Genomic DNA, 13,432 nt, shown 5'->3' on the forward strand with positions numbered 1-13,432 from the left:
TTTAGTTTAAACAAAGATGAAACTAAAAGGCTTAATCAGCAATAAACATATTTCTGGGATAGTATCCAAGTACATAAAATGTACAATTGTACATCATTTTAACAAATATTTCCTTTTGTGGCAGCTATCAATGTGTAAAAGTATAATGTCAGTTTTCAATTTCAAGTAAACATTAGGAGAAATATAGATTACTTTATAATGAGAATAAATGTCTGCTTTCAGAAAATTCTAATTTTGTTATAAAGAAGGCTAGATCTTGAAGTCATATACCACATATTTATAACTTAAAAATATGGGCAAAAGGTAGCTATCCGAACATATTGATTTCAAATGACCATTAGCTTAAAGTACATCATACAATTATGGAAAAAAAGTTAAGCACACAATATAGACAAACGTAACCATTCTCGCAACCATAATTCAATTTGTATCAATGGCAAAGAATCTATCTATTTATTTCTGAAAGCAGTTTTTTGTTTCGACTGCTTCAGCTATTGCGAAACAAGGGTATCACTCATTCTTTTTGTTTAAAGTTTACTGTATAGTGAAAGGTCATACAAATGTATGGGATAACTATCATACTTTGAATGTAGAAACAATAAGTACTTCCTTTTTATAGCTGACCTTCAAATAAAGTCAAGGTCATTTAAAAAGATTTTGATTAAAGTTATTCTTGATGCTCATAATTGCCACAGCCGAAAGGCACAAAAAAGCGATAAAATTTCCATTTTAAAATTATGATGTTCTGTAGTCCCATATTCATGCATATCTTTCCTCTCTCTGATGAACATGAAATATCTATGTCATTCGAAAATCATACTTCAATATTTGGTTAAAGTATTTGTGGATGGTTCTAAGTCCAAGACTTAGGGATGGGTAGCTATCACACATGAATTAGACAGAGCCAGTAAAAATGACTCTTTCATCCATTCATCATTCCTTTCTTGACTTTCTCTGATCCTGACTAAAGGTCAAGGTAATTTGAAATTTTAGTACAATTTGCAGTAAAAATTTCACCATTTGTAAATGTAGAAAATACGACAAAATGTCAAATACGTTGACGCCGACATGACAGCAAGACGTTAAATGTTATTTGGTACTAGCGATTTATTTTCCCGTGGAATCATTGATCTTAAATTCGTTATACCCATGTTTACAAATTCTTTTTCTTGGTAAAATAACTCGGCATCACGTCGGACGAGTTATGTATATATTGGGAAAAACTGGAGCACAGTGAAATTTAGAATAGTACAATCCTTAAATAAAACAAAATGCATTGAGATATTTTCAGAAATTCAAATTCCACTTATCTCATGAACTACTCTAAAGCTTACTGCACGTATTTGATCTAGGTAAATGCAAGGCCTGTCTACAATTGTTCGATGACAACATACATGGAATGTACGAAAACAAAGTTCGACTTTAAAAGAACACAATACTTTCGAATATAACGAAGCTGTATAGTAACATTTGACGTAAATCGTTAAACATTCATTCGTTGGTAAAGTTGTTCAAAATAAAAGTACCTATTATGCACGTTCGTCCTGTTGATTTTGGACGGAAAATATTGCATGGGTTTGTTTTTGATTCTTTTGTTACTATATCAAGTGATCGAGAAATAACAGTATTAAAGACATTTTTTTTACTACGATGCCGAAAAACATGTTAAAACATTAACAAATTTTGAATTTTTTAAACTGGACAGAAGGGAAATACATCAAGTGCTGCTGTAACAAAAAGGGTATCACATTTAGATTGCAAAACACTGGCTAGAGTAAAACTGTTTGAGACAGATATTTCGAACGCTTATATGTTCTAAAACAAATACAAAATGTTTGACTTAGGGGAGGCTATTATGCCCCCCCCCCCCCCCCCGAAAATGTGGTTTGATAGGCCTAAACATCACACCTTAAAAGTGCCTGACCCCAGATCATATTTCTTTATCATAACCAGAAGTAAAGGTGGGTTGACTGAACAGTCAGCCCTAAAATCAGCTAAAGCCTGTTTTGTTGTGGAGTTCAGCGACAAATCCACAGACTTCATTCCCTGTTTATTATCTTACAACAGATACGGGGGGGGGGGTGGTCGATGGTTTGAACCCCAGCCGAGTCATATAAAAGACTTATAAAAATAATATTTGCAGATGCCTCGCTTTGCATTCAGCATTAAGAGGTTAGTATTTGGACTGATCGACCTGGTGTCAGTATAGTATAACTGGGTGGGACAAGATGCTACATGTCTGCGGCACTATGCCCGAGATCAGACATTACTATAAACTGCCGCACTGCATGCATCATAACGATATGACTGAAAACGTGTTAAAGCTACGTTAAAAATCCAAAACTAAGACATATTATCTTGAAACAGGAAGACAAACATCTCGACTGTTATTTAAGAAGGACGTACTTGTTTAGGTATCTTTTCAAACATCATTCAACGGTGTAATTGGTTTTCTTCTATATTATCGTGGCGTTATGGCTCCAGAACGCACAATATACTTAAATATTCCCAGACGGAGATTTTCTTTAATTTTATGGCAGTTATACCATTACTAAACAATACTAATTGGTTAGAAATGCGCGTGCGCGTCCTGCTGGCACCACATCAAGGCAAGATTTCGGGCAAAATGTAAAACACGATCACATTATTAATAGAAGAATCATGATAGACATCAATGCTACCGACTTGAGAAAATAATCAAAGCGGAACAACAGCTGCCAGATGAAATATCCAAAAGAACCACGTTGTTGTCAAAATGTAAGTGCGCGTGTTTGATGGTAGGTGTTAATTTCGGAATCTCCACCGCGACAAAAGTTGGTTTTTGTACTGCTGAATTGTCATCACAGCGTCCATTACAGGTACGCTTGTATGATTTGCTGATGTTCTATACCTATAACAAACGGATGGCGTTGCTGTGCTGTTAATATAATTTTACTGTGGCTGCATTCACGAATACGTGTTAATTTGGAACTTCTCGCCGCAGCACAAATGAGTCTCAGTTCGATTAATAAACTCTACTCAGCGCCTATTGAGGATAAAATCACTAGCATGGGTAAGTTCGAAATGGTGCTAGTGGAAATGGAAAACCAAAGCGTATTTCGTGCACAAACACGAAACCATGGTGTTATTTACCCAAAACATATGATTGATTTATAGATACTAAAATAGAGTTGATGTTTGCTAGTGTATAATGATCAGTCTACCAGCATGTTTTCTAGTACATTCACCTGGTCTAAGAACGTTACGTGCGGGTGTCCATGGTGGGCTATTCGACATAGTTTTGGGTAAATCATTCACTCGAGTATGACATAAGGATAAAGTCATGGCGGTATAGAAGATTTTGACCTGTATCAGTGAGTTCATCCCATTAAGATACTACTAAAGACAGTTCACATTTGTAGTTAACCACCATCCCTAATATCGGTGTGAAACATAGAGAGCCTATAGTTGGTCTTCGACTTGTCGTCGTATTTACTGTATTTGATTAAATAGTTCAGATAACATTTCTTTAGCTTTTCTCCGAGTAAAACTGAAAAGCGTAACATATGCAAGCGTGTATTGTTTAAATTTGTATATTAGGTAATATAATGAATGTGGCATATATATGATAACTTTATTTATTTACAGTACGTGACAGTGACATAATCTATTTTTGTGTGTCAACATTTCTTTTGTGCATATGACTGAAAATTATTAAAGCTACATTAAAAATCCAAATATATCACACACACACACACACACACTTCTTTGTGCAGCTAATTTATATTTCATAGATGAAAATTCTGACATATCACATCAGCTAGTTTCCCTAACTACTGTTTTACTCTACAGCTACTAAAATTACAATCTATCACTAATATATTATTAGGTATGCTTTGCTATCATACCAACTTATAAAATATTGATTGAGTCGTTTCGCCTCTTGCACGCGCTCGTTGAATCTATCTGAAAGCTACCGAATCAGCTATCGGCACAAACAGTTGCTGATCCAATTGATAATCGATATCACTCATGGTCAGCCATATCAGGTCTATGATCTCTTGTATTGCTGGTTTGTCATTTTTATTGTTATTGCCACTATAACTGTTACTACCACCACCACAGTAACAAACAGTACTTACTATTACTACTACTGCCACTACCGCTACTACTGCTACAAGTCAGTGAAAGCGGGGGAACTTGTATCATTTTGTCATGCAGACAGTTCCGAACATCTGGATGAGGTATGGTAAACTGCAATGTAGTGTGAGAAAGTCATCTGACATGCATGATATACGATACATGAGTGGCGTACGTGACGTACGACATAAGTCATTATTCATTATTCAGTGTATCAGCAGGTTTACAACACTCTTTAGCTCACAAACAGGCCGCAATATTCCAAGTTTTTGTATTTCTTCTCTTTGGATGGTTAAATACATGGTGTTTACACTTCCATGGCCAGGGTTAAATGTCAGAGTATATTATTTTGACAATCGATAGTTAAAATATACTTTCTTTATCTTTGCTAACAGTACACTGCGAAGCTTTACACCCATGAGCACACACATTTAAATTTGCTTTGCGTATAATGCAGTGCAGAAAAAAAAACGTATTATAACTGTATTTACAGTACGTGACAGTGATAAACTCTATTGTTGTGTGTTCACATTTCTCAGTGCTGCTTTTTAATATCTGTTTTTGGGACTCATTCGCAATTGACAATACTGAACAAATGTATAATCAAGCAACGGTACATACCCCCAATACCAAGAACAAGAAATAAACAATTCCCAAAAAGTTTGTATAAACAAACTGATAATTGAAGTCATTGAAACTGAACAGTGATTTACAAAATGTTTTGAAATATAACGTAGCGTTAACATTTATAAAAACTTTTTATTAAAACCTAACACATATTTTTAAGGTATAACAACATAATGTTGCGACAAGGGTGAGAAGTTCCTAACCTCTGTTCATACACTTTAATATCACCGTATCTCTAACTGGACTGCACGTAAGAGTAATAGATTGCCTTCGAACAGCCTAACGCTTTTTATTGCATGTTCCAGTTAGCTCACTTGTTATTCATCACCCTTAGACAGTGACACAAGTTATGGGCCAGACTTATGGATCACCTAGAATGTATGCCGATAGGTGCCATTAGCTGTTACTCGGGCCACCTCGGCTATTTACGAAACAAGGATTACATAAAGATTATGAATGGTCAGCTGCCACAGCAAAAACATTAAGACTACGTATCGAATTATTTTGTTCATTCTTCTATGGTCAATCTTACGTTTGTGGAACAGACGGATGGTTCGAATGTTCCTCTTGTACATGACTACTCAAAAGAGCAACAAAAAAAAAAAACAACAAAAAAACCCCAAAAAACAAAAAAAAAAAACAAAAAACAACAACAACGTTTTGTGAATTTACAGGCAGCGTTTTAAGAGGGATTGTTGTAACGGACAAACATATAATAAAGTAAATTAATGGATGCATTGACTGAACAACGATGAATAACGTTGCCTCTTCTAAATGCTACAACAACCTATATGAAAGCTAAACAATCAGTCATCAGTCGATTTCCCTTGCTTACTGATCCAACTTACAATCAGTCTCAATATAGGTTCCTCAGATCAGGCACATATTATGTTGTCATCATGGTCATCTGTCGACGTTGAAGTTGTTATTGCCATCGTCATCGACATAACCATCACCACTACTTGTCATCGTTGTTTTGCCCTCCTTGTTGATGCTGCCACCATTATTAGCACTACCACCACCACCACTACTTCTCATACTGCTACAACTATCTATCAGATATTACTTTTACTACTTTTTTTTCTCTCTCTCTTCTTTTTCTTCTTGTTCTTATTCTCTGACAACTGAAAATGTTCTACATTTTACCCTTTCTTCGATTCGTTTCGCCTTTTGAGTCAGTCATTGAGTCAAAAAGCTATAATTATCGTCAAATCTGCAGTAGAATGTTCTCGATATACCTTAATGGTGTGCCGTATATGCCACCCTTGAAGTAAGCTTTAAAGTAATTGTTAACATTGATGGGAGTTTTTTAAAATCCTTATTTTACTTGAAATTGAGCAAAACGCATAATCTCTAATGTATATATTATTGCTGGAAAACTGTAGTAGATGCATGTAAGATGGTTAATTGTTACTGATCGATGATGCGTATGGATACATTCATTTGCGGGTGATACGGTTCTGTGGAATATAAAAAAGACAACATCTTCGGGTGTTTTGATTAAATCCTTCAGTTTAAGAGCGCATTAAGCACAAGCTTGGTAAGTTTACCGTTTTTAATATTTTTGACTTCATCATGTTGATTTAAATTAATTTTACAGTTAGAATGTCTGATGGGTAGAATGGGATGGACGTTAGTCTAGTTGTTCTACATTAGCTTTGTAATTTTATTTTTTATTTTCTTTCTGTTGTTGTTGTTGTTGTGGGGTTTAACGCCATTTTTCAACACTCGATAGGCTATACATGGCGGCCAGTATTAATGGTGGAAGAAGAACCTGGGAGAACCCCAGAAAGAACCGCCGACCCACGAGAAGCTACTGGCAAGCTTTCTCACATACCCACATTGGCTGAAACTGAGACTCGAACTGGCGCAGACAGAGGTGAGATGGCAGTGATCCGTAACGGAGAGCGCTTTAGACCACTCGGCCACTCGGGGCCCCTTTATTTTCTTTCTTTAATTTTGTTAGACCACTCGGCCACTCGGGGCCCCTTTATTTTCTTTTTTTAATTTTGTTAGACTATCACATATCTGGATATCTATAAAAAAACAACCTTAATATAATGATCGACTGCTCCGGTGGCCTAGTGTTTAGAGCGTCCGCCTCGGATGCGGTAGGTCGTGGGTTCGATCCCTGACCGAGTCATACCAAAGACTTACAAAAATGGTACGAACAGCTGCCTCGCTAGGCGCTCAACATTAAGAGGTTAGTGTTAGGACTGGTCGGCCTGGTGTCAGGATAATGTGACTGGATGGGACATCATGCAACATGTCTGCGGCATGATGCCCCAGTGCTAGACATCAATATAAACTGCCACACTGCAAACATCGTAACGATATGACTTAAAAATTGTTAAAGCTACGTTAAAAATCCATATCACACACATATCACACATACTGATCGATTTACTTACAGGTAATATTATTAACATTCATTGGAGTTTCATAATATCAAGTCAACCTACTATAATATATCCATCAATCATACTTTGGATTCGACAAAAGGGGCGATTTATTTTCTTTGTGCAAGTTAATGCGGTGTGTTTTTGTGTGCGTGTTTAAATCTAGGTACGTACGTGTTTCACGCGCCACAATTCAATATATTTGATGCATTTCGAAATGTAAATAACTAAGGCATAGCCTTTAAAGACCCTTACTCCTTTAAATAATGGCAAAATGTTGTGACTCAGCCCCTTTGAAACATGCTGCCCAATGCATCTGCATTGTCTGCCTAATTGGAAATCTGCCACTGATGCAAATTCAACGTTTTTGAAAACTACGGATTCCGTGTCACAGTCAGAATAGTTTCTTGTGACCATATTTCTCAGTAATATATTCCCTTTAATTTGTTTCAGACATCTGTCGTCATGGCCCCTAAATATAAGCTGATGTACTTCGATGGCAGAGGTAGGGCTGAGATCTCACGCATGCTCTTCCATGTCGCCGGTGTGGAGTTTGAGGATAAGAGGGTCAAACGAGAGGACTGGATGGCTCTTAAAGAAAGTATGTACAATACACATACATACATACATACATACATACATACATACATACATACATACATACATACATACATGCATGCATGCATGCATGCATGCATACATACATACATACATACATACATACATACATACATTCATGCATGCATGCATACATGAATGCATCCATCCACCCACCCACCCACCCATCCATCCATACATACAAACTTCCATCCATCCACCCACCCATCCATCCATCCATCCATCCATCCTCCATCCATCCATATCCATCCATCCATCCATCCATACATACATACATACATAACACCATCATCACAACCTTAGGAAAAGAAACAGTTATAACCTAAACAATGAGTCATCACATATATCGATGATTCTGAAGAAGAGAAAACAGCTTTAAAAAGAACAGATTTATTTATCATCCAATGATAACATTTCTTATTAATGGAACATGCATATATTTCTTGCAGAGATGCCACAAAAGGCAATGCCGGTATTGGAAATAGACGGAAAGACCATGCACTGTCAGAGTATGGCTATAGCTAGATATCTGGCTAGGGAATTTAGTAAGTACAATGTTTTCCTGTTTTAGAAACTTGAACTATGATTATGTGTTTGACGCTGTGTAATAAATTCTAAAAAAATAAATTGCCTTTGTTATCTGGCAAAATTGCAAGTCTCAGCGTAATTCGACGTGCGTGAAAGTGTATTTGTCATTCAGGTCATGTTTATGTGTGAATGTGTGTTTGTGTTATGTTCTAGAAAGGGACCAGACAAAACATGTACTTTTAACAGCAGTTTTATAAGTTTGCATACTTCATCAAACCAATTTAACATGCTTCTTTTCTGTAGAGTTGTACGGGAAATCATCTATGGAGGCTTTCTACATCGACGAAATTCTGGACACGGTTGGTGATCTAAGCCAGGAGGGTATGAAGACCTTCTTTGAGAAAGATGAAGCTAAAAAGGTAAGGTCATCAGTCACTTTAAAAAATTATTTCTTGCCACCTATACCGGCGGCACACAATACAGTAAATGTTTTAGCTGAATAGTGATCTAAACGGTTTCTTAACAGAGGAAAATATTCGCTCCAAAATAATGTTGCGTTGGCGTGAGTTCTCGTAGCACTTTTGCCCAAAAGAAATTTGATAACACGAGTACCATTGGCAATTTAGAGAAGTACCCACAGAGGGCGCAAGTGTTTTGGAATGTATTTTTTTTTTAACTGAGGCCAATATGAATGAAATGTGTGAAAATGAAGGACTTTTTGAGATGTTGCTATGATATTTTTGGTCGCATCCTTTGTTTCTAAGCTTAGTTTTGAACACATTATTTTGTATCTGAATTGATGGAGTTGCTTATTATAGGACGATTGAGTCTTATAAATGGTAGTACAACAAGTAGGCTTTATAATCGCATAAGGAAGAGTTTGAAATGAGCAGAAGTAAAAAGAAAAATGTAATTACGGGTTGAAAAGTAACTGTTAGTTACTTTGCATTGTAAATGAGTGCATACTGCACCAGGATAGAGTGATGAAATAAGCTGAATAGATGAATTTAATAAATATGTGCATACGAATAAATAATAATAGAAAGTCAGGATGATATGTACGTCTGTTAAGTATGAAAAATATAAATGAAAGTTAAATATTATAGACACATATTCGATCGATTCTTTAATTAATGAAATTATCTATTTTAGTAGCAGTTATGCCAATTTAACATTTACGATGCTTTAGGATACTAACTGTGCAACATAAAACTTGTAAAAAGAAAGTTTTAGGAAAAGCCCATCAGCAAGGATCTAAACGCATGAACAATATAGATGTGACAAAAAATACTGTATAGATCCATCTTCTTAATATCATGACTCCACCCACTTTATTGTCGGCTTCCATAATTTATAAGAATTTTCACTTAAGGGAATTAATATTGCTAATTCTGAATGGTTCATCTACTAAATAATTTCTTTCCGATAGGTTTAATACTCAGATTATATATGATCTTAATTGAAAAATATATTATATTTGGTCACATTTGTTGTTATTGGTGTGGGTCAGAAAAACAAATGTTGTGGTTGGACTGAAACAGTTTAAAGTTCGGGGTACGTCTACTTGTACAAGGCAACTAGATATTTTTCTTTTTCTTCTTTCTTTCTTAACTAAGAAAATCCCAATATTATAAATTTGCTCAATCTTAAAGCTTTGTACAATAATTGTATAAAGTGGCATAAGTCTAAATGAATTAAGAATCGTAACGTCCATTAAAGGTTATGATTCACTGTAAGGGTATTGTCACACATATTTGAAAAAGTCTAATAATAAGATTATTTATAATCTTTATTGATAATTAATTCGTGTGTGTGTGTGTGTGTGTGAGAGAGATTTGGATTTTTAACGTAGCTTTAAAAAATTTCAGCCATATCGCTATGATGGCTGAAGTATGGCAGTTTATAGTGATGGCATAACACTGACCTTTTAATGTTGAGCGCTAAGCGAGGCAGTTGCATGTATCATTTTTATAAGTCTTTGGTATGACTCGGTCAGGGTTCGAATCCGGTATCTCCCGCAACCGAGGCAGACGCTCTCACAACATAGGACAAATCGGATAATAAAAGTTAATCAATATGCATGTTTGAAGGGAAATTAAACTGTTTGTCTCTATTTCTTTATATATGTTCCAAGAAAGCATTTATGTACCTTTGTGTGTGTGTGTGTGTGTGTGTGTGTGTGTGTGTGATTAGGATTTGTAACGTAGCTTTAACAATGTTTCAGTCATATCGCTACGATGTCTGTAGTGTGACAGTTTATAATGATGTCTACTACATCATACCACAGACATGTAGCATGATGTACCACCCAGTCACATTATCATTACACCAGGCCGACCAGTACTAACACTAACCTCCTAATGCTGAGCATCAAGCGAGGCAGCTGTTCGTACCATTTTTGTAAGTCTATGGTATGACTTGGCCGGGAACCGAAAATACGACCTCCCGCATCCGAGGCGGACGCTCTAACCAATAGGCCACCGGAGCGGTATATCTACCTTTGTAACGGGTACATTGTTAAGATACTACCTTGTGTCTTTTTCTGTTATTATAAGAAAGACAGTCCAGCAAAGGAAGTAATGTCCTGCTTAAAAAATAAAAACAGCTCTCGAACACCCTTCTGCCAAAAATCCAATCCAATCTAACAATATGCAAATTAATAGCATATATTTGATACGTCAAAAGAGTTTAAAATGATTGACAGGTATTGCAGGCATTGATGTCTTCTCACATCTTAATTTTCAACTATAGTTTTGCATTTGTTGTTAACAAAATTCTTTAACAAATGAAGAACGTTTTATTTTTGTAAAAATAATCTTATATCTACTGACTTCATTTTCTAGGCAGAACTAATGAAAAAGTTCTTCGAGGAAATTGTACCCAGACAGTTGGGTTTCCTGGATGCACAAATTAAGAAATACGGCAAGAACGGATTTGCAGTTGGTTCGCAGGTGAAGTATTATGAAATATTTTTTCTTCAGGCGCAGGAGAAACAAAGTTTAAAATCTGAAAACAAGTTCTCACAAAAATGAAACTTAAATCTTTAAGATGGATCAAAGGTTAATACAAATGATACTTACTGAGCTAGCCTAATAACACCCATAGTGCTTGTATCGTTATATAATTATAAATCTTTCCTTTCCTAATTATGTTTTCGACTGAATATAAGTGCTTGGTTTGGGGAAAAAAAAGGTGAAAAGAAAAAGAAAGAAAGAAAAAAAACCTCCACCGGATCAACAATGCCCCGCAAGCCCTAAATGTAACTTGAATTTCATCCACATAGTGAAATGAATTCTTAAACAGTGTTGCAGGATGAAGAAGCCATTGAAAACCAATGGAAAATGTTCGCCCCTTGGTTATATCTAGAATAGTGTTGGCATTCTTGAGTGTTTATCATGTTCTTGGTATCGTCTTTTTCGTCTTTGTAGTCTTCATTATGTTGATGATGCTGATGGTGATTCTAATGATGAGAATGGTGATGACTTACTCAATATTATTGTTAATTTTTTTCAGATATCTGTGGCCGATATCGTTATTTTTACCGGAACAGAGATGCCGAAGATTAAAGAAGCTACGCAGAAGTTTCCAAATCTGACTGAAAACCTGAAGAAAACCGAAGAAAATCCCAAAATCAAGAAATGGCTGAAGGAGAGACCTAAAACTGAATTTTAAACAAGAATCATCGTTTAGTAAAAATAGTTAAAACAACTTTAAAGTCGGTATCTTTGTATGACATTGAGCTTGAGTGAATGGGCTGATGTTCCTGAAAGAGACAACTGTAGTCACATTGTAAATCTAAACAGTCACATGTATGATGCTTTCTTGAGGAGGTCATTATTATGATATTATGAACTCTTTTCTTATTCTTTTTTTAAAGTTATATTTATTTGCAATTATACAACATTTTAATTGAGAGCTTTGCACGATTATGTTTTACAATCTACGTTTTTTTTTTATTTTTGAAATGTCGATAAATTGTTTTTCCTGAGAGCAGTTTTTGTCTCCCCTACTTTATTTTTGTTTGGACAATGGTATCACTCTATCTGAGGGCAGGGGAGTCAAGAAAGGATAGATATTTGATTCAAGTTTCTAAGTAAAGGAAGGAGGGATAACTATAAAGCCTGGAATTGAAATTATTAAATACTTCCTTTTTATATCTGTCCCTCACACAAAATCATAGTAACTTAAACGGTTTTTAATTAAAGTTTTTCCGGATTTGTATGATTGTTATAGCGCCATTGCGACCCTGTGCCAGATTATATTAACCAATCAACACCGCTATGTGACTCATTCGAGTAGTTAGTTGACTCTTTTTTTACCCCTTTAGACCATTATTCATAGCAAACGAAATCCGCGTAGCCTGCTATTTTGGTTTTAAAACTAGATATTTACAACCCATAACATGTTGAAATATATTCCCAAGATTTTGCCAGGTTTATTTTGAGAAATTCTATAATGACGAAAGTAGACTCTTGTTAGACAAAATGAGGGTTAAGACCTGAGTAAACTGTTTTCAGCATGAGGTGAGGCAGGATCGTTATTTTCTTTTCCTTCTCCTCTCTTTCTTCTTTCCATCCTTTTCTTCTACTCTTGCACTTTCGGTAATGACCTAAATGGATAGCTCGTCCACGAGGCGCCTGACATACTCCAGGTACATCTGAAGTTCTAGAAATTTTGAAATTCTGCTCATTTTGTCACTGTTGACAGGTCAACAACGGGTAGCCAGACGTGGTCGGTCGGTCGTTTCAATTATAGTCGTATTCGCCCATGAGGTCATGCACGACTGATTAATGCCCCATATGGGGCTGATTGATTTTTTCGAGCGGGACGGTATGGAGCCGCGTCCCCCAACGCATTAGAGCGATTGAAAAGTGCTATTTTATTAGTCCGATTTTCGAAACATTGCTGTCTCACGGGACTCGTGGTGAATGGGAATGGCCCACACGCACTCACGTATACAATATATATCTGGTAGTGGCAAGGGTATGTCGGACTGTGTGGGAGGGGTGCGCCTTACATCCCGGATCGTTTCCTTTTGTTCCCCATTTTCCGAATGTGAAATGGTGTCGTCTTGCCGTATTTATAATTTGGAAAATCATTATTTGTGCTGTTTGTGGGATAGAGGTGACATAATGGATCTT

General features: G+C 36.0%; 1 protein-coding gene across 1 annotated transcript; it reads left to right on the top strand.

Annotated features, from left to right (window-relative positions):
• The first annotated feature begins 6,208 nt into the window (after nucleotides 1–6,208).
• Nucleotides 6,209–12,273, top strand: LOC149787457 (S-crystallin SL11-like). Its single transcript, XM_089975597.1, has 6 exons — nucleotides 6,209–6,286; nucleotides 7,599–7,746; nucleotides 8,213–8,308; nucleotides 8,595–8,710; nucleotides 11,135–11,242; nucleotides 11,805–12,273. Exons 2-6 carry the CDS (start codon nucleotides 7,611–7,613, stop codon nucleotides 11,961–11,963), a joined length of 615 nt encoding a protein of 204 aa, XP_089831723.1. The 5' UTR covers nucleotides 6,209–6,286; nucleotides 7,599–7,610; the 3' UTR covers nucleotides 11,964–12,273.
• The last annotated feature ends 1,159 nt before the right edge of the window (nucleotides 12,274–13,432 follow it).

The sequence above is a fragment of the Sinohyriopsis cumingii genome, chromosome 11 (genome assembly GCF_028554795.1).
Source record: "Sinohyriopsis cumingii isolate HCF-2022 chromosome 11, ASM2855479v2, whole genome shotgun sequence".
Classification (NCBI taxonomy): Eukaryota; Metazoa; Mollusca; class Bivalvia; order Unionida; family Unionidae; genus Sinohyriopsis; species Sinohyriopsis cumingii.

Coding starts and splice junctions, on each gene's coding strand:
- LOC149787457 (XM_089975597.1), top strand. CDS start 7,611: ATGGCCCCTAAATATAAGCTGATGTACTTCGATGGCAGAGGTAGGGCT. Junction 8,711..11,134: donor AGAAAGATGAAGCTAAAAAG/GTAAGGTCATCA, acceptor TTCATTTTCTAG/GCAGAACTAATGAAAAAGTT. Junction 11,243..11,804: donor GATTTGCAGTTGGTTCGCAG/GTGAAGTATTAT, acceptor AATTTTTTTCAG/ATATCTGTGGCCGATATCGT.